The sequence below is a fragment of the Sapajus apella genome, unplaced genomic scaffold (genome assembly GCF_009761245.1).
Source record: "Sapajus apella isolate SASKATOON/1434 unplaced genomic scaffold, GSC_monkey_1.0 scaffold22, whole genome shotgun sequence".
Taxonomy (NCBI): Eukaryota; Metazoa; Chordata; class Mammalia; order Primates; family Cebidae; genus Sapajus; species Sapajus apella.
The window spans coordinates 20,516,711-20,539,977 of record NW_022436962.1 but is presented as its reverse complement, the minus strand read 5'-3'; the positions used below and the strand labels follow the sequence as shown (position 1 = coordinate 20,539,977).

Genomic DNA, 23,267 nt, shown 5'->3' with positions numbered 1-23,267 from the left:
AACATGTAATCTTATATCATGTATATCTGAGTTCACAAATACAATTTTGGCTTACAAAATTATCTTTTTTGAAGCATTGTCAAAATTAGTTTTATTTCTACTCTTCTAAAGTAAGCTATTAGAACAATAAAAATTTAATGTAAAAATTATTATTCTATAAACTATACTAACGTCATTCCTAAAATAATCACCAATCAACAATATAAATCACAAATATAACTAATGTCCCTCTCTTTGCTAAAAATGCTATTAGATGTATTCCTTTTAAGCAGATCAATAAAGCTTTTCCTATCCTGATATATGGTTCATAAAATTATTCAAACAAATATTTTTTGGAGAGTTTTCAAATATCTGCAGGAATTAAAAGTTAAAATTGATACAAATCTTTTAAAATAAATATTAATTCTTACTGCCTTTTATTTGTACTTCAATGTCTGTAAATACAATTTGAAATTAAGACTCTTAATCAATGAAATTAATGTGTAAACAACTAAGTAAAGAATATTTCAAAATCTGCAGCTTAATTTCTGCCCAATAGCCAAGACATGCTATAAAAATTACTAACAACACTCAGGCTGAAATATGTGTCTTCTATTTCCCCACCACACAAGCACAGTTTGCCTTGGGAACAAAGGTGCCTCCACAGGTTCAAAGGGTTGTCTTTTCATCTCTAGTTACCTGTGATCAAATGCTAAGATCACTGTGATGAAGTTTACCAACCTGCTAGATCCAAATTAAAATCCCCGATATTTTTGTAATATTCCTCTCCGAGGGAAGCGATTTGAGAACATAATTTCACCTGTAATGTCCTCAGGTCTGTGAAGCCAAGTGTAAAATGGAGGTGACGACACCAGTATAGAGATTTGTAACTAATTTTTATTAATAACTAAAGGAAAGCCAAGAAAGAAAAGGAGACAATGAATGCTTCCAATTGGTAACACTAATAGAAGAAAATTAAAGTAGAAAACCTTAGTTTACCTTCGGCAGGTTAAATTCCAATAATATGATTGTTACCATTACTTAATGGCCTCTAAGCGCCTGGCACTATTTTAAATACATTACGTTTAATCCTCATAACATTCTTCCAAGGTGGGTTTCATTATCCCACAAATGCAGAGGGAAGCAGAGGCTCAGAAAACTGACGGTAATCTCCTGATATAATACCCTTAGTGAGAGAGCTGGGATGTCAACTCAGCTCTGTCTGATGACAATACTTGGGTTCTTTCAACTGTGCCATAGTGCCTCAAAAATAATTATTTTATTGGATGCCAAGGAGTTTTGGAGACTAGGGATCACTAAAGTAAAGTTTACATACACTGATATTATCCGCAGCCTATGTGGTATAAAGAAGAAGACAAACGCATGGACAGCTTGTATTTGTTAACACAAACACACTTAAAACACAATGGTAATATCTGAAAATCCATTAAGGTCTATGATTCAAGTGTTTTAGTAAGGTTTGTGAAATCTTTGTCGGACCACATGTTTAACTTTAAAATGGAAATAAAATCAAATTAGTTAAAGAAATAATACATAGGAAGTCTCTATAATGCTGTTTGGCACATGGTAAGCACCCCGTAGGTATTTGCTATCAGATTATTTTTATTAGTAAAAAAACTGAGTCTTCATGGACTTTCTAAATCATTTCACTAGATGCTCAGTATCTCAACAACCTTGAATAAAACAGAATTAACAAATGCTCAGTTAAATCTAATTTCGCTATTTTAGGCCAGGCACGGTGGCTCACACCGGCAGTCCTAGCACTTTGAGAGGCTGAGGAAGGGGGGATAATCTGAGGTCAGGAGTTCGAGATTAGCCTGACCAACATGATGAAATCCTGTCTCTATTAATATACAAAAATTAGCCCGGCGTGGTGGCGGGCGCCTGTAATCTCAGCTACTCGGGAGGCTGAGGGAGGAGAATTGCTTGAACCCAGGAGGCATAGGTTGCATTGAGCCAAGATTGCGTCACTGTACTCCAGCCTGGGCAACAGAGTGAGACTACTTCTCACTCCCTCTTCAAAAAAGGAAAAAAAAGATTTAGCTATTTTAAAAATTGTTTTCTGCATTATAATACCTATCATAAGTACATGGAGCACAACTAGAACTCATATTAAGAAAGATTCAGCGTATAAAGACAGTTCAGAGTTACTAAAATTAACAACTGTATTGTAAAAAATAAAATATTATCAGATTTAAAGAAATAAGGGTATTAATAGTACTCTTAGTTTAATGAAAGTTGAAATTACTAGTAATTAAAGTTAAAACATTTCTTCTAAAAGGAATTTTTGTTTTGAAATTTTATATAAAAATGTAGCACTTCAATTATACAACTAAAATTTTTACTATTATAGATTTTACAATTAAAAGTTAAAATATTTTGAGTTTTCATTTTAAAAAGTATCTTTAAATGATGGCCTAAGTATTTGAAGTCTAGGGGCCTCAGATTGAGTGCCATATTTATTTCTACTGGCTTGGTATCTCTAACTCAGCCACATAACACCTCTGAGCTAGTTTCCTTACCTGTTAAATGAAGATGACTCAGCTCTGCAAATCCAAGTAAATATGAAGATAGTCACCATAATTAAAAATATTGGTATTTAGACAACCAAGTAGAGGCTAGAGATGTGGACGATCTATGTTCCAAATGTAGATGGCCAGCCCAGGATTTAATATGCTTTTTTAATTTGGATGCCTCTACGGATGACATTCAGTTTTAGGGCTCACCCTTCACCACTGGGACTTGACTTGTACCTGCCTGGAGAAATTTGACTATGTGCCTCTGGCCAGAACTACAACACTGAACTTGAAGGTCTATGAGAAAAAAGTAAAACCCAGAAATTGCCAGTTTCCTGACTAGATCCCTAGTAACAAAACACACGTCAACCCAAATTCATGCTTTCCTTAAACCATATTTCTTTCTGAGATTATTCCATATGCCATGTATTCTTTCCTAGTAACCAGGACAAAACTCAGGGTATTAAAATTTTAGCAAGCATTGTAAAATAAATGTCTAAGTATTCCGAATTCCATGCTTAACATTTCTATAAGAAGATGTAATTGCTGAAGCAATTTTATTAAGAGCTTTACTTGAAAATTTCCATCAAAATTTAGAAACGGTCAAAAAATGGTTTTAATCTCAACGTAAGCTCAATAAAAAGAGAAAAGCATGAAAGCCACCTCAGCCTAATAACTTGTTAGTTCTTGATCAATTCACAACACAACAAAGAGCCACTCAGAATGAGTTTTGAAAGCGAGGTTATGCCCTCCGTGTTGTGTTATCACCGTGGCAGATCACACTGCTGACTTGGACCTTTCTGCCAGCGTCGCAGCGGCTGCCTCTATGAAGCCGCTGTCACAGACGAGTCATGGTCCCTGCGCGCACCTACACAGAAGCACGAAATTGAACTCGAAGTAGTGTCTTTGTGATATCTTTTCAACAAGTCATGTCCCATTCAGCCTGCTAGTTTATCTCTGTCAGGCGAGGGGCCCAAGTGGCTTACGGGAGCTGTCAGGGACAGGTAGACCAACCTGCTTTGTGCTGAGGAGGTAATGCATCTTTCGAGCTTGGTAATCTCTTTTCTTCTCTTCCCTTTCGAGGTTAGCCTTCTTCTCTTCTCGTTCTTTCATTTCTGCAAACTCCTCCAGTGCCTTCCTGCATCAAAACAATCTGCAGTTACGAGGGGCAACCATCATCCATATCCATCCAAATCAGTGGTGTCATCCATCTATCTTACCTGCATTTTCTGCATTAATCTTTGCAATATTTAGAAAGCATTTATATGATTTTTCTGTGATTACGTTTTTGAGATCAAATGAGTTTATAATTAATTCAAAGCTGAGAAAATACTCATATCAAATGCAATATAAGTGTTTTACTAAATTATCAGGGTTTTTTGCTTGAAGGTTAACTTTTTTGGACATATTTAAACATCCCAAGAAAGCCTTTGAACTACTGTTTTCCTTTATATTTTGGATTTGTATTTTCAAATCTCTACTCATTTATTTTGCATACTAATGATCTAATTTTTAAAATGTGACAGGCTTTATACACATGCTTAATTTATTGTAGGCTTACTTCAGTTGACATTGAAATAATCCCAGTAAGATTATATATATATTATTTTGCGCTTTAAAGGTTGACATTTTGTCCAATTGTATAGATAATTTGAATAAAAACTAAATGAGGTGAGAAAGTGCAAGTCTTTTCAAAGTATAATAAATTCTATTAAAATAATGAAACTTTTCATCATTTATTTATGTGTATCTAAGAAATATAAACAAAAAATAAGCTTTAAGTATACTGTGTGAAAACACCTGCTAACCTGATTATGATATTATCAAATATAGAAAAAAATAAATCCTTCATTTTCAAGGAAAAATTTAACAATTTGTGTTAAAAGAATATTTTGAAATTGTACTATACTTTTTTTAAAAAGCAGATATAGAACTTAGTGTCTAGTTCTGTAAGAAAAGTTTTAAACAAATCATCTGAGCATTTTTCTCAACGGTATCTAAGGAAAGTAAAGGAAAATCTTCCAAAAATAAAAAAGATTCTCCTTTCTATTTCAATGTCTAGAAATATTTTTGTTGCAATTTTCTGTTAAAGGCTACTAATACAATACTTCATACAAGGTTACTTATGAAACACACTGACGTTTAAAAAATCACCAAGCTATGCTACTGAAGCAGAGCAATTTTTTTCAACATAAGATTAAATTGCAAAATAAATGAATTACTTGGAGTGGCATGGCCCCCATTTTGCCACCCTTCTCTTGAAAATTGCTTATTAATATGAAAAAAGGAGTCAGAAAATAGCCTGTTTTACTTTATGCATAGTATTTTTGGGGGCTTCTGCACCCACAGAGCCAGGCTAGCTGCACATTTAGATTGTGTTGGCAAGCTGGTACAATGACCTCTCTGACCTGCATCTCAAAGCTATTATTAATCGCTAAGTAACCTGGTAAAGCCAAACAAATTTGTTTCCATTGAAAGGATCTCTATCTGTGTCTGAGAATTTGTTCTGTACCAAACAAACCTCATTAACTGTGTCCATTTTTGACAAAGAACCAGGAGTTGGAGGGATTGGTGACCTTTTTTTGTCCTTAAGGCACAAATTTCAAGGCAGTTACATATGAATAAATGAGAATTTTTGCTAGGACAAATAGCAATCATATGTTACATTGAAAAGTGAATACATTATTACTTTTAATCTTTACTATTGATATTATGAAAAAAATAAAAATTAACCAGAGAACTCCCACTATAAAGATAATTACTCAGAAATGCATGTCTCCAATTTTATATTACTCTAAATATAAGTACAGTCATTTTCTAAGTAATCATAAAAATTAAAAATATATCTATAAAGAAGTTTGTGCTCTATAAATAATTTAATAAATATGAAAAAAATCTTATATAAGAAGAAAAGCCTAATAGAATTGAAAACATATATGAATGGGTAAGGTACAAAGATGTGCATAGAACTTGGATATAAACTCAAAAGTGTAAGTTATTTGAAGTAGTAAATAGAGCTCATCTTCAGAATATGGAAATGTATACAGAGGAGTGGTTAAGAGCATAGACTGTTTTGTTCACAGGCATGGCAAAATGAACTAAAACTGTGAGATAATAGAAAAGAATTACTTTGCAGTGTATAAAGAAAAAACTTAGGAAACATTAAAAATACTAATCTGGTGTAATCTCAAACACAAAAGTAGTTAATTTAAGTTCATCCAATTATTGAAAAAAAATCAATTCTTAGGTTCCAAATTGATTTCTTGTAATATTCGAGATTGTGTGGATATATTGAACAAGATGGTAATATTTACATCAAACATTCTTTGTTAAAAGATGAAGTAGGAATTACTGAATAAATTATTTATTCTTGATATATGTTTTTGTTATATCAGTAGGATGAAGATATTGCTTAGTGTGCAGGATGCAATAAAAATTATGATCTCATTAAAAATAAAAGTATGGAAATAATTCTAACTAGGATTCCCTATAAAATTATAAAAATTACCTATATTTTTATCTGGAGATTTTTTAAATGCAGTACTTCTAAGACACTTAAATAGGTTATTTTCCTTTTCTTATATTTCAGATTTTTTTTTCTCATTTCTAATCTCAAAAAAAAATCCTATGATATATATGGTATAGCTTTTACTAATTACTCTATTTTACAAATATGGAAACAAGTAAAGAGATTAAATGACCTACTATGATTAACAAATAAGTTAATGACAGAAATGCAATTAGAATCTCTGTGTTTGCAGATTTTCTAACCCCAGCCCAGGCTGTCATCTTCCTGGTACAAGAAGTATTATGCCGAATATATTTTTATTGAATTAGCCCTGCATATTTTCTTTTTTCTTATAATCTTGTCTTCTACCATATAAAGAAACTTGAGGCCGGGCATGGTGGCTCACGCCTGTAATCCCAGCACTTTGGGAGGCCAAGGCGGGTGGATCACGAGGGCAAAAGGTCAAGACCATCCTGGCTAACATGGTGAAACTAAAAATACAAAAACACAAAAATACAAAAAAGTGGCTGGGTGTGGTGGCACATGCCTGTAGTCTCAGCTACTCAGGAGGCTGAGGCAGAGGAATCACTTGAACCCAGGAGGCGGAGGTTGCAGTGAGCTGAGATCACGCCACTACACTCCAGCCTGGCGACAGACAGTGAGACTCTGCCTCCAAAAAAAAAAAAAGAAACGATTAAATTCCAAGACTTTCTGCCTTGCTACCATATCTATAAACATTTTCTGATATTAGTTTTAAAATAAAGATTAAAAATTACTACATAAAAAATACAGAAACTTTTGCAAAGCTTTACATATTTGAATGTATTTTGCTAATGATATTTATAGAGATAATAAAATATTTACATATGTCAATAGTGATAGCAATAATAATAGCCATTGAGAGGCAATATCGTGGAATGGCTAATTGCATAGACTCTGTTTTGTTTTGTTTTGTTCGAGATGGAGTCTTGTTCAGTCACCAAGGCAGGAGTGTAGTGGCACAATCTCAGCTCACTGCAACCTCCACCTCCTGACTTCAAGCAATTCTCCTGCCCCAGCCTCCCAAGTAGCTGGGGTTATAGGCACGTGTCACCACACCCAGCTAACTTTTGTATTTTTAGTAGAGACGGTGTTTCATCACGTTGGCCAGGTTGGTCTCAAACTCCCGACCTCAGGTGATTCTCCCACCTCTGCCTCCGAAAGTGCTGGGATTACAGGCATGAGCCACGACACCCAGCCAAGAGCATAGACTCTGAAATGACACCTGGTTATCACAGCTCTGCTGTGCTGCTTACTAGCTGTTTACCCTTTGAGCTGCAATATCCTCATTTGTAAAATGTAAATATATTAGTATTAGTATCTTTCCCATTAAATTATTGTGAGGATGAGATAAGTTAATCAATGTAAAGTACTCAAAATAGTGGCTGGTACACAGTAAGGTGCTATGTAAGTGTCAGCTATTTGAGCATTAATTACTTGAGCCAAGTATTAGGCTACATGCTTTATCTACTCAACTGGATATGCTTTCTATAATTCCCTTGGTGGTCTCCTCCTTTCTCTCCCCCAGTGAGAGTGCACTTTGTGAATGGAATTCCACAATGTAGAGCATGGAATATGTCTTCCTAACAGGCGTGGGGTAAACTCTGATCGGTGAAAAATAGGAGACAGAAAAGAACCATGCAAATAAATTTCTCCTTTCTCTGTCCTCCACCTACTGCTCTGAGGGGTGATTTTTCCTTGCAAACCTGAAGAAAGCCTGTGTGGCTAAAGACAACAAGCATGGCCGGGTGCAGTGGCTCACTCCTATAATCCCAGCACTTTGGGAAGCCAAGGCGGGCAGATCACTTGAGGTCACGAGTTCAAGATCAGCCCGGCCCATACAGTGAAACCCCGTCTCTACTAAAAATACAAAAAATCACCCAAGTGTGGTTGTGGGCACTTGTAATCCCAGCTACTCAGGAAGCTAAGCTAGGAGAATCACTTGAACCCGGTCACGCCACTGCACTCCAGCATGGGAGACAGTGTGAGACTCCGTCTAAATATAGATATATCTCTGCTGTGCTATGTTGCATCACTATGTGGCTCTCTGTGAAGCAGTGGCCAGGACTGCAGGAGTTCATCATGTCTCATTCCTCCCTACAGAAACAAACCCAAAGTCCAGCTGCCAGGAGTGCTGGGGGCTGACTGTTCATAACTATATCTCACTGGAGATAATCAGCTGCCCTACCCCAGGTTTTGTTATCCTGCCTCTAGCTTGGATTCAATCAATGACTGGGGATTGACAGAGTACATAGGCCCAGAGCCTTTGTTTCAGTTTGGGACCAATATAAAGGGCCATCCAAATCCCAGAGATGAGACTTCCTGATGCAATTCAACTTTCCCCTCAACCTTCCTCCTCCCTTCCCTTAAAGATGTTACTCCCTAAAATGTTCCCCCAATAAATCTCATGCACCAAATCACTGTCTCAGAGTTGTTTCCATCTATGGCACTTCCCTCCATGACCCCCTTTTTCTAACCCTCATTCCTCTGGTATTAAGCCATCCAGAGTATCAGCACTTTAATCCTCAATTTACATTCTGCTTTCAAGAGGTTCCTGGCTAAGACACAGATATCATCTCATTTATTACAGTACGTTCATAGCCTTGTGGAGCAGATATTATTACATTCATTTAACAGATCAGGAAAAGATATTCACAGAGATTAAATCTCTACCCAAACTCCTACAACCAGAAAGTGATGGAGTTAGAATTTGAATCTAGCTTTGACTCCAAAATCTTTGCCTTTAACCACAATACTTTACTCATATTGCCTAAACCCAGTATTTTATTTAAGTATCAATAGGACTCTTTTTCTGAGGAGGTAACTTTGAATACTATATTACGTATATTAGTTTTCCAAAGCACACAAATGGAAAAGTCTGCTCTGTTTTGGAATGATTTCAATCAACCGTAACTACTCGTTCATCACCAGATCAGAAGACTATAACCAGGTAGCTATGTTGTGGCCATGACATGCACAGACCTTAGCATTTTCCACCACAAATGTCCTATCTTCCTTAAAACACGTTTTCCATTTGCTATTTTTTGAGTTAGTAAATAATTCTAATGTACAATGTACAACATTAATGTATCAAAAGAGATTGAAGCTGAAAAGATACTTAAAAGCTATTTTGCACAATACAACTAACAAACAATACAAACCTACAAGGACTTTCAGCATGGTCCCCTGCCTCTCTCTCCTCACTTCATATCACTCTCTCCTGGATCACCATGCTTCAGTCACAATGGCTGTATTTCATTTCTTAGCAAACCATTTATTTCTACCTCAAGATATTCACTTAAATTGTATTTTCTGCCTTGAATTTCCTTTACAGCAATCTAAATTCTCCCTTGACTGTTGTTTTCACTCATAAACACCATAATTTTGTTTTTCTTCCATGTGACTTAATAAAATTTACAATCATACATCTATAGATATATTTGTTTGTTTAATATGTGCCTTCCCGACTAGACTGCAAACTCTGTAAAAATAAAGACTATGTCTATGTTGCCCATGTCTATTTGAATGAATAAGTAAACATTTTTAAAAGATGACTGTCTCCATATGAGTATTTAGGTTTAGGTACATGAATGATGATAGGAACTAGAGAGAAGTGACTGCAAAAACAAATATATAATCCTGCTCAATCCTGAACCCAAATGAAAGCTAATGGTTACGTCCTATCATGTAATAAGTTATGTTTTCTTGCATTGCATATTTTCTTTTCCTTGTTACCTTTTTTCTTTTTAAATTGTTTCTTGGATATCTGTACCTAAGGAGAAAAATATTTCTATAAAATATTTTTGAGAAAAAGGAGCACTGTGCTTAAAATTATATTATTTCCACAAGTAATATAAGATAAAAAATCCAAACTCATAATCCTAATATATTAATATGTAATATGTATAATATGTAACATATTATATAAATGACTCAATTATACACAGTTCAATATTTGCTCAGTATAATCATTAAATGCTTTATTCATCATAATAAAAACTATTAAGAAGATGGACATGTATGCCATTCAGAAGGGAGCTTTACATTCAGCTATTCTTTTTGCTTTTCTTGTTCATTTCAAAATATAATACTGAAAACAGAATCTTTATAATTTTTAGATTCTCTTCTTTGTAAATCCAGAACAAAAAAACAAAAAATCTCCATTCTTTTCTCTAAGAAGGCTTCATAGATCTCCTCAACAATAATTAATCTCCAGTTGTTCCCACAGAAAGAATCTCACTCATTATGAATCCTTTATTTCTCTTTCATATATATATTACATTCTACTATACATTAAAGCAGTAGGTATGTATGCTTCACTTGCTAACTCCCCATACTGAATGCTAAGGCCCTGCTATAAGCTGATCATTTGAGTCCCCCCAAATTCATGTGTTGAAGCCTAAATCCTAAATGTGATGACATTTGGAGGTGGGGCTTTTGGGAGGTAATTTAATTATGGAGTTGGAGTCCCCATTGAACGGGAGCCCCCATGGGATTAAGAACAGACCTCTCCTCCTCTGTGAGGACACAAGGAGAAGGTGACTGTCTGCAAACAAAGAAGAGTGCCCTTACCAGATGGATATGTTGGCACCTGTCTTTGATTTTCCAGTCTCCAGTACTGTGAGAAACAAATGTCTCTTGTTTAGCCAGTCTGGAATTCTGCTGCAGCAGCCCAAACTAACTAAGTCAGGTCCTGAAGGTCAAGAATAATCTTTATTCATTGATGTGCCCCTCCCAAAACACTTGGCATAATACCTAGTACAAACTTGGTGCCAGCATCCTCTTTAACTGTTTCTCAGTTGACTAGTACATTTCATCACTCCTGATGGTTTAATTAGGAGACAGAAGAAACCACATTGAGGAAAGCGTCTGTTGGGGAGTGAGGGTAGAACCAGAACTCCAGCTCTTTGCCTCAGACAGTGGTTTTCAAAGTGCGGTCCCTGGACCAGCAGCATCAACTTCACCTTGGAATTACTAAAAATGCACTTTCTCAGATCCCACCTCAGACCGGCTTAATTAAACATTCTGGAGGTGGAACACTGAGGCAGTCCATGAAATACTACAAAGAAGACAGGAAATGTACTTCACAATAATTCCATAAAAATAATAATTTTGACAAAGAAACAAAGAATTATATCCAGATTGTTTTAAAAGCACAAATTCCTAAAACTGCAAAGGCAACTGCTAATAAATAATACTACATAGTTTTCTCAAATAAAAACAAAATGCCATCATCTGCACCATTGTTAAGAAAAAACGAAATTCTAAGGAAATAGATTTAAACAACTCTATTGTCTTTATTCTGTTTTCATGGCAAGTAAAGTCAGTGTGTGCTTCTGTTCTAAGATGCCTTCAAAATAAAAATAGTCATGGGTGTGGTGGCACATACCTGTAATACCAGCTATTCAGGAGGCTGAGGCGGGAGCTTCAGTTGTGTCCAGGAGTTCAAGACAAGCCTGAACAATATAGCAATGCCCCATCTCAAAACAATTAAAAAAAATAGTCGAATGGCATTAGTTTCTGCTGTGGTATATTTGAAATAAAAGTATTTTAGTTGAATGTATTGAATGTATTTACATTTTATCTCTAACAATTGTCTGCTCTGAATATGTCCACATTAATATAACAAAATAAGTAACCAATAAAAGAAAAAAACCAAGACTAAGTCTAAAATACAAGTAAAAACACTAACCAGAGAATAAGGTAATTATATGCTAGGATTCTGTGTTTGAATTCTCAAAATATTTTGTAAGTAATAAAATCTTGGAATAGATTATTTGGAAGTTATTAAAATACCTAAAATATTCCCATTAGAAACAAAATTTAAGTCAGTCAAACAACTTACACCACTTATTTTATCTACCTTATTTTGCTACTGGTTACCTATACTCCCTGGATCTGTTTGACAGGTGTTGCAAATTCCATTAGGGCAGCCCTTCACAAAGGGAAAATATGTTTAAAATGCAATATTCTGTAGTAGGTAGTCATTAACTCAAGCACTCAGGTTGTGCCTGAGTTTCACACCTTACTCTGAAACACAAACTTGAAACTTTAACGTTTTAGAAACATTTAGACAGGTCCTCTAATAAAAAAAAAAAGAAAAAAAGAAAGGATAACGTTTAGTTACAAAATATTTTGTTGCAGTATAGAAGAGTTTCTCTTTAAAAATATCTAAGCTATTTTAAGAGTTAATATTATGTAGAGAATTAACACTCATTTGTTTATTCAGGCCAGTATTCACAAATATGTTTTAGATATTAAGAGAAATAAAGATGTTTAAAGCATAGCACTTGCCTTCAAGTAGGTTGCAAACAAAATGGCTGATAATTTGTCAGACTGTAGAAAATAAGTCTGTGAAAGAAATACATATGTAGTACTTAGGTTCAGAGAGGTCACTTCTGATTAGAGAGATCACACAAGGTTTGTGTGGAGGTGATGGTATTGGAGCTGGGAATTCAACAATGAGCAAGTTTTCACCAAATAGAGAGAGCAGGGATAGAGAGGAGTGGGGCTGAAACAAGGCTGGATCATTCACTAGAAACTCTTGCTCTCTTTGGTAGGCTTTGACCAACAACAGCAAAGGACAGAAATGCACTTTTGAGAAGAAAATTTTCCCGGCCACATAAATGGGCTCTCTAAGGTTAATGCTAGCAAATCTATTCTCTATAGAGGAGACATTTTGAGAATGAAAAAAAATAAAAAAGATGATTATGGTCGATGTTATAAAATTATAATACCATGACTTTAGTCTGATCATACAAAGCGATTGCCCAATTGCTCTATTATTTCATTAACTTACTTTACATGATTTTAAAAAGCAATAAGACCTCATTCAAAGATCACTCATGAAAATAATTTTTTTTTCTTTTTCTGGCTTTTTTGAATCAACTTGGTTGAACATAATTTTTGTATAGTATTCTTTCTAAAAATATGCACATATTTCACTGTAAGAGTATTTTCCTTTTTATCATCTAGAGAGCTGCTCTAAAAGGAAGTAAAATTTTATATAATATGTATGATGTCAAATAATTGAGAATGACATTGAGCTAAATATAATAATAGCAATAATAATAAAATGTATTTATATAGTACATTGTTTTCAGGTGATCCAAACACTTTCAGACATGAATTCAGCCTCACAACATTCCACTAAGGTTGGTAAGGGGCAGATATTATTAACAAGGTCTCTGTTCATCTTTGTGAAATAAAATGACTTTACAGATTGTGAGTCTGAGACACAGCATGGGGGCTTTCCTGCATAGAGATAAAGGCACATCACATTCTCTCCATTGTCCATCTTCACAGTGGTTCAGCTGTGGAGGAGGAGAATCAACTTACTAAATTTATGTTTTTGGTAGAGTTCAGAATTGAGGTAGCAAAAGTTCCCATTTCATATAAAAAAAGTTTCATTATCTTATTTATTTTGTGTTTACTCAAACATCACACATTGTCTCTCCTTTAAAATGTGTTAACCTCACTTTAAAGCAAAAATAATTGCTGCTGCTCTTGCATGCAATCCACTCAACACAGATAAGGGACATCTCTAAACTAATCTCGAGGCTAGCATAAAGCCATAATAACATACTATAGGATGATGCCAACATATTTTAAAGCAGTATGCTACATGTAGTTTCAGAAAATATCTAATGAGTTTTGGGAAACTATTTACTGACCAATTCTTTTATAGCTGATCTTAGAAATCATTTTTATATGAATGCCACAGAGAATACCATCCTGTTTATTGTTGGATAAGAAACTATTACAAAACAGTGGTAATAGAACAGAGAGAGAGAAATAAACTGGAGTAATTTTCTTTCTCCATTCTATTCATTGCCAATTACAAGAGGGGAAAAGAATAGATTTAAAGGGAAAGGAAATGGAAAAAGCTGTAAAGCATTACGAATTATAAAGCATTAATAAAAAAGTGATGAAAAATAAATGATTCTTTATCAATTTGCTGCTTTTGTAGTAGGTTACCACTACATAATTTCTTATTTATCATAAAATTTCAGTTTATTTAGGTATACATATATTCTATGAATTTCCATTCTATGCTAATATTATAACTAAGATACATGTTAACATTTTTCTCCAAAGATTCATGTTTTTTAGTATTAAAACTGTTAAAGAATATGATCAAGTGTTTATTTTGGGCTTGCTTAATTCCTATGCTAAGAATATATTCTAAAATATAATTCCAGTGTTTATATTTCACATTTCTAGGATCTCTAGGTCGTCTTTTATTATGGAACACTTAAAAGAAAGGAAATAAACAGATTATGGTGATCAGATTTATATTTCAGAAAGGTCATTAAAGCAGCAGTAGGGAGAGTAGACTGATGAGGAGAGCTAGGAAAAGAATTGATAGGGTTCGGTCACCAATAGAAACAAGAAAAGAATTTTTAGAATGAAAATCTCATGTTTCTGGCTTGGTTACCTAAATGAAGAATGGTTCAATTTACCACAGAAAGAGGAAGAGGTTTGGGGAAATAATTGTATCTAAACATGCTTAGCTTGAGATGTCTGTGGGATGTCCAAGCGGCAATGGTAGCAGGCATTTGAATAGATGGTTAAAACAGCCAAGAGAGAGTTCTGGGTGGAAGAAATCTTGGAGTTATGAATCACACAAGTGCTAGCAGAAGTCACAGAAGTGAAAGTGACCATCCATAGCATATAGAATGAAAAGGCAAATACATCGAGGAGGGAATACTACACTAATATTTAAGGTCAAATAGAGTATACAAGGAATGTGGAGAAGAAACCATTAGAAAAGGAGAAAGGAAACCAAGAGAAAGTGGTATCAGAGAATTAAGTTATAAAATTGGAGATGAAAGTGGCTTATGGTACCTTTATGCTTCAAAGAGACAAAGTAAGATGAAGGCCTAATAGTCCACAGGACAGTATTACATATATGATTTTTTTTTAGCATTAATAACATTTTCTCAATAAAATTTCATAGTAATATAAACATATCTTCAAATGTGACAAAAAAGTTCCATCTTATTAATATTTCAAGCATCTGCATCTGAGATAAGTCTACTCAAAATCAGCATTATGAAAAATAGCATTCTCAATCCTTATCACAGAGTTTTTAAAAAAAGAAACTTTCTTTTATCTTCTATCAAAAAATCAGGTAAGGGAAGTGAGAGATAAGAACTTTCAAGTCCGCCCATTCCTCAAAGCTAGACAACCATAAGGCTAAGTCCATGGGCTAATACTATTTTACTCTTACTTTCAAATAAGTAACATTTTAGTACGTTCCCCAGGATTTTTTTTCCCTCCAAAAATCACTACGAAAAAGAAGGATTTGAAATTCAGACTGCTTTTTTGTATTTAAAAACAAAAAAAAAACCTTGACTGGGCATGGTAGCTCACAACTGTAATCCCAGCACGTTGGGACGCTGAGGCAGGTGGATCACTTGAGGTCAGGAGTTCGAGATCAGCCTGACCAACATGGTGAAACCCTGTCTCTACTAAAAATACAAAAATAAGTTGGGTATGGTGGTACATGCCTGTATTCCGAGCTACTCGGGAGGCTGAGGCAGGAGAACTGCTTGAACATGGGAGGCAGAGGTTGCAGTGAGCCGAGATCACACCACTGCACCGTAGCCTTGGCAACAGAGTGAGACTCCATCTCTCTCTCTCACACACACAAACCTTACAGAAGAAATTGTTCATTACATTACTTAGCGTCTCCTACTGAGGACTCATGTAAAATTTCTTTTAGGTTAGGTGCCAGGAAAAACTGTTTCCTGGCATATGCAGTAATGTTTCTCCATTTTTGTTAATGAGACACACTTAACTAATCATCTTCCCTGATCATGCTATCGGCATTATCACATCTGTATTTTCCTTTACTGTGGTCCCTTTGTGCTTTGTAAACTGCTTGAAATTCATTGTCGAAAGAGTTAAATAGGGAAACCTACATTAGTAAGCTTTTTCCTTTTGTTAATTCCTTCTTTGGACTAAAGCATTTTTTCCTTTCTATATGTTTTGCTTTTAAATATTTTGAAATACCAAATTGTAAAAGGTAGTACATTTTTGTTAAAATACAGTATGTGAAAAGACTGTGATCAAATGGTTAATAACATTCCATATTTTAAAAGGATTCCATGGATTATGTTATTAATTAGTAATTATGAATAAATAGCAGACTGTTTTTAAAGCAGAGAATATATTCTATATTTTATGTTGGATACCCTGGCTTATGTTATTATGTAATTTCTACCAAATTAGTAACTATAATTATTATATCTTGATAGATAAAACGAGTCTACAGAAAAAAAGTTACACGTATAGTTAACACTACTGACTAATTTGTTTCTTGAAAACTAAATGTTGTTTTCTTTACCTCCTTAAGAGAACTTACTATAAAAGAACCTATCATCAACTTATAATTAGATAAAGCCAAACTGCTATCATTTAGTTGGCTGAGATCATAATAGTATGTTTTTAAAATGAGGTTTACTGAAATGTTATCTCGAGGCGATCATATTTATTCTCCTTATTTACACGATACCTATGGTGCTCTACTCATGTCCTTGAAATAGGGAACAGGGACACCATAGTATGAAAAAGTGGCCTTGCCGCTGGAGTTCATAAATTTTGTTCAGCTTTGGATGAGTTCAAAGAATTGCCATGTAAGAAAAGCCTTACAGAGGGAATTTATCTGATTATGGCAGTAATAATTACCCAGCTGTTTATTGCAGATAGAGAAATAATTCATGTAAGCAATAGGCCGTGGTGGCAATGACACTCCGCATTTAGTAAATATGCAAACTGTTCACTTCTAATTAACCAAGCTAGAGGATGCCCTTATTAAATGTATAAACTAAAAGTGCCTTCCTGACAAGTGATGAATTGTTACAATGCACAAACTCTTGCCACAGAATTATTGGAGTGAACTTGGGGCTTAACTTCATTAAGAGATCTTGCGGGACAGTTAAATGAGGATGGACAGCATAACAAGGCTTACCTGACAGCCAATGATATGTTAGAGCTTAATGGAACTGCACCTTTTCTTCTGTCCTACTTAGCTGTTCAGATTCACAATAGATAAATTGTGAAACTGCAAAGTTAATTTGAGTTTGAATAATAAAAATAAATGAAATAACATGGCAGCCCACTTATTGAAGCTACCTGACAGTTTACCTACTGATTGAATGAACCTACAAAACAGCTTTTTTAAAATGATTCAAATATCTTTCATATATCAAAAACTGAAAATATGCCATTGTTTAAAATCATTCGTTTAATAAAAATCCTCCTGTGGAATAGCTTTAAAATAAAATACCTTTCAAAAAGCAAATGAATGAATTTTATCAAAGAAAACACAAAACAAATTAATCTTAATATTGGCTCTGAGTTTCACTTAACTTTAAGCAAATAATTAATTATGAAAGTTTTGTTTTTATTTTATGCTTAACCTTACATTGAGATAACTATTCATTCTTTATCAAACAGCTATGCTAATATTTGCATACCAATTAAGAAACAGGCAACGTCTATTTTACAAATTTGTTGTGAAAACTGAACGAGATAATAAAGGGCTTAGCACCATGCTTGGCGTACCATAAGTGCTCAAAATACGTTAGCAATTTTAACGTGTTTGAATGACACTAGCTCTATTTGATCAAAATATTATTTGCTATTGTTTTATTAGAATATATTTTATTTCATAATATTTCTCCCATTACCTCTGTAGTAACTAAATAAATAAGTTTCAAAAATTTAACATATAGTATGTTTCCAGCACTGTCCTTTTATTCCTTATAAGTTGAATTTACAAAATCCAAGGCAGTATTAGATAATCTTCCAATACAGGTACTTTGTAAGTGATTTCGTACTAATAATCAAAATGTTAAGATGATTTTAGAATGCACTCCAGGCAACTAGTCAACCCAAAGTAGAGCTCACAAAAAGTTAAAGTAACTAAATGTATTAATATTTAAACAACTTTATGACATATTTTTGCAGATGGGAAAAGTGAGGTGCAGAGATAGTGAGTAACTTGACTAAGGATACAAAACTATTCATTGGTGTAGGTGAGATTCATGCTGAGGTCTATTGAGACTCTAACCTTGCCCGTTCATCTTTATTACCCAGACTTTGTGACTATAAAGTGTATAAATTGGCATTTTAGATAATGCCAGAATATTACTAAAAATGTTTGCTTAATTATCCACTTATCCACTTATTGTACATGAGAGGACAAATATGTAAAAGTAGTATTATACATTTTAAGAGAATCAGATTCTCTTACTATTGAAATATTCCTCCAAATTTATAATAGATAACTTCATTATTGAAGATTTATGTACTATGAAAGAATACGTAACCCATTTTCAGAAATTTATGCAATCATAAATTTAGTATACAAACCTTTTTTCAATGAATGCCATGCATCAAGAACTGTAACAAGAAGTAGGGAAATTGTCAATATATGGCAATACTGACAATCTTCAGAATAGAAGCTAAAACTTCCATATCCCAATGAGAGCATACTACCATAAAGGGCCAAAATAAAATCGTTTTAATTAAGAGAGGAGCCATGTATAAGAGTAATGGTTTTTTTTTTTTTTAAGGCTTTAAATGCACTTATAAATTTAAAACAACTTAGGTTTCACAACTTGAAGAAAGAGTAAGACCAAAAAAAAAAAAAAAAAAAGCCAAGATGATACTCTATTTAAGGAAACCATAATAGTAATAGCCAATATTTATTGAGTGCTTATTGTAGTAATAATGTGTAAATTTCCAAGAAAGACAATGAATATTTGCTCTTTTGCCTATAATCCTTTCTAAAAGCAGTCAAAATGAAGAAAAAAACAAAAATATGGGAAAATCGTCCATGAAAACAAGGGAACAGTCACAACCCCCATCATAAACTCAAGAGAATAAATGGAAATTGAATGAATGAAGAATATCTGCCAGATTCAATTTAATTTTAAGCCCAAGTACACTGTATCTTCCTTAATCACAAAATCAGTGTAGCACATAGGCAAGTTTAATACTGAACAAATTTGATGGCCCTAGTAAGAACCCCAGCCAAGAAGATTTATAAAGACTTGGGGATAACAGGGATGCAGGACTGAAGAGAGAATTTGCAGCCAAGAAATTTCCCTTTTTGTTGATAAGAACTTCTGATTGGGTTGACAACTGATGGCAAACTGGGCTGGAGGAGAATGAGGAAAAGTAGCCTGAGAGCTGTTGAACAGTCAACTGATGAAACAAAAGCCACTTTATGAGCAGTAGAACTTCATACTAATCCCACTTCATGAAATCAATATCCACAGTGACAGGTGGCCAGACAGGACTTGGGAGGATTGTGACAAGAGCACAGCTGCCTATTTCTCCAGTTTATTTTTCATCCCTCATCAGATAGTTGAATGACTGAACAAGAAAACAAGCCATCAATATCCAGCCTTCTACCTTAAGCTTTAAACAGAGTACAAGAATGTTTAGACAATTAGAGATTTTGGTAAGGTGTAACATTACTTCAACAAAATATATTACTTTGGTAAGGTATAACATTACTCAAACAAAATATATTACAATAATCACTTGGAAAATGAAAGAAAATATATCATTAACAAATATAGCCGGGCGCGGTGGCTCAAGCCTGTAATCCCAGCACTGTGGGAGGCCGAGGCGGGTGGATCACGAGGTCAAGAGATCGAGACCATCCTGGTCAACATGGTGAAACCCCGTCTCTACTAAAAATACAAAAAATTAGCTGGGCATGGTGGCGCGTGCCTGTAATCCCAGCTACTCAGGAGGCTGGGGCAGGAGAATTGCCTGAACCCGGGAGGCGGAGGTTGCGGTGAGCCGAGATCGCGCCATTGCACTCCAGCCTGGGTAACAAGAGCGAAACTCCGTCTCCAAAAAAAAAAAAAAAAAACAAAAAACCAAATATAATAGAAAAATACAAGATTTCTACAAATAAAATTAACAAATAAAAATACAGTTTATATTAAGACAATCATAAAAATTTACTGGTGAACACTTCTAAAATCCTCACATAAATAAGGAGACATTCCTTTATAAGAAGACTAAAATTATGAAAATATAACTTTTTCCTACACTACAAGTTTAATTTAAACCTATTTAAAAACATAATTGGGGTCTGGGTGTGGTGGCTCATGCCTATACTCCTAGCACTTTGGGAGGCCGAGATGGCCCTATCATTGGAGGTCAGGAGTTTGAGACCAACCTGGCCAACATGGTGAAACACTGTCTCTACTAAAGATATAAAAATTATCCAGGCGTGGTGGTGCATGCCTGTAATTCCAGCTATTCAGGAGCCTGGGGCACCAGAATCCCTTGAGCCCGGGAAGCGGAGGTTGCAATGAGCTATCTTGCCACTGTACTCCAGCATGAGCAACAGAGCAAGACTCTTGTCTCCAAAAATTAATTGTTAATTAAGTAAGTAAGTAAAATAAAGACACAATTTGATATTTTTGAAATGTCAAAATGACTCAAAATTTAGCTGGATAGAGAATTTTCAAAACAAGCCACAATCTTTTTTGGGAAAGAAAAAGTGTCTTACAGCTATTTAAGCCATGTGATACTACATAGGATTACAAAGAAAGAGAAGAATCAGACAGCACAGACTGACAAGAAATATACTTGAAAACATGACTAAACTCACAATCTATAGTATGTTAGTTTATTTAGATGAATTTTTTGAATCTAGATATATATGTCATTCTAGTAACACATATACACATATACAGATTCAGTGACTATCAATAGTTCTGACCCAAAATATCTCAGAGAATTCCACAATCCAGCAGGCTGCAGCCACATCCTCTTCACTGGAGTCTGAATCTTATCATGAATGTGTGGGGAGAGGATCTTCCACACATTTCCTTCTGTGGGTTCTCTTCCTTAGGCCTACAGGTGGTAACTTCTCCCAGTATTTACTATTTCTGTATTCTCTTATAATATACAAATTATAATGCTGTATGTTTTTATAAATTATGTGTAAAAGTCTTAGCCTTTTCTTTTCTTTCTTTAGAAAAATATTTGTTTATTTATTTATTTTAAGACAAGGCCTTGCAATTATTGCCCAGGCTGGACTCAAATGATCCTCCCACCTCAGCCTCCTGAGTACCTAGGACTACAGGCATGCACCACTGTGTCCAGCATTAGCCTTTAGTTATCACTGGTAAGATGACTGTTGCAGCTCCAGTCCTTTTGTGCATATTTCGGAAAAAAGAAAAAAAAATGGAAGAAAAACTAGCAGATCTCATGGCTCAAAATGACGTCATATTGACACTCTTAGATGAAAGATGTTTAGAAAACCAATAATAACATGAGCTAAATTGTAGTGGTGGAATGAACACTGAGTGATCAAATCTATGAAATTTTCCATAGTCCACCTCATTGTAGAGTCAATATTTGTGTCAGTTACCAATTTTTTAACCACTCAGTTTCAAATAATTTATTCTTTGCTATACTTGCTGAAACTGGACTTGGACCTATAACATTTTAACTTTACTAGCTGTACAACATTAGTCTGAAAATAAAGGCTTCTGGAGGGATATGTCAACACATGACACAGGAAGGTGTTACCCCTTCCCTCCCTGAGTTCCAATTGTCTGCTTTCTTTTTTCAATGGCTTGGCTATCAGCTCTATACAGGAGAATCAGTAGTGCCTAACAGCTAGTGAGTTTTGCTGATACTCCAACAGGTAGGTCCTTGCTTATCAATTTCAGCCTGTCAGTACCATCATGGGCAGTTTTCTGCTCATTAGGGTCAGACCACTAGCTGCAGAACAGCTCTTGCCCATGACATCTTGGAGAATCCCACAATCCAGCAGACTGCAGCCCGTCCTCTCCAAAGAAGTCTGAATTGCATCACTGATGGGTGGGCAGAGGCTCTTCCAAATTTTTCCGTTCCTTGGGTACTCTCCCATAGGTTTAAAGGTGGTAACTTTCTCTTAATATTAACTATATCTGTATTCTCTAGAGTTCCCTTTTATTCATTTTAAAATTTATTCATCTTATATTAGTTAATAAAGCTTCATATTAAATTTCCTCAGTTCAAATTACTGGTGTGGCTTTTGTCTCCTGACTAGTCCCTGACTAATACAATATCCGAACAACCCTCTTTCCTTACTTAAACTTTGTATGAAGTGCTTCACTCCTTTCCCAAAGAAGATGGGACCATTGTTGCATCTGTTACTGAATTTAATTTAAAGCCACGTGCAGTTCTGTCCATCAGGTTTGGGTGTAACTCTTAATTAACTGTCAACTACATTAAAATACAAATTATTTGCCTATAACACACCAGCACTGAATGGTAGAGAAGAAATGGAAGAGTAACCACAACAAAAAGTCCACATTAGGAAAAATAGAAAATGAGAAAGAAATAGTTACTAATCCAGAACAAACATGAAATTCTGCTACATAGATATAGTGAAGAGTTCCTGTTAAGAGGTATTTTCTTGGGAGAGAAACAGAATATACCATGTCTGTTATCTTCCATGATCACATATGAGGTGGCCATTGTAGAGGGCAGAGGACAATATTTCTGGATAACGCATTGCTCTAGCTGCCCACTGGGAGCCTACTGATCCACATTCAGTTTCTGGCTTCTTTGCGGTCAGTTTCATAAGTAAGCAACCACAACCAAGGATTTGGTCCAGACAGTTTTCTAGAATTTATGGTCTTAGATGCTGGCTTCGAAGCTCTGCTGCTGTTTTTCTGTTTGGTTGGTTGGTTGGTTTTGTTTGTTTACCAGCCAGTACTTGCATTCACCTAAAACAACAAATTTGGGTGGCAGGGCAATTCACAATTTTTCTAGCTTGGATTTTCTTCTTTAAACATAATAAGATTGACTGATTGTTTTCTCCTCCTCCTCCTCCGCCTCCTCTTCCTTCTTCTTCTTCCTTCTCACTCATGGTATCTTGTTTTCCTAACTCCCTGGCACCTTTGCTGTGCTGGCCACTGCATTTGAAAAATACTTTGTAGGAACACTCTTAGTACTAGAATTACAGCATCTTCCCTGAAAGATGCCTTTCAAATGTTTCTGTCAGGTTCCTGGGTCACTATCAGTCTGGGACCTTCTAAGTTCAAGTTCAAGACTTTAAGTTATCTAAACCACCTGAATAACTAGCAGTTTGCTTGCCAATCCCATATTAAGTTACTTTACTTCCATTATTACTTACTCTAGGGTTTTGGGTTTTAGGGATCCTGGCCGAA

At 34.9% G+C, this 23,267-nt stretch overlaps 1 protein-coding gene across 6 annotated transcripts in view; it reads right to left on the bottom strand.

The window, feature by feature from the left end:
- The window catches only part of SPATA17 (spermatogenesis associated 17), a 208,397-nt gene that overhangs the window by 121,185 nt on the left and 63,945 nt on the right, over positions 1-23,267 (bottom strand). For all 6 annotated transcript variants that reach the window (XM_032289249.1, XM_032289252.1, XM_032289251.1 and 3 more), the window contains one exon: positions 3,531-3,654. In XM_032289249.1, coding sequence (XP_032145140.1) covers positions 3,531-3,654 — 124 coding nt within the window. The remainder of the gene's footprint in view (positions 1-3,530; positions 3,655-23,267) is intronic.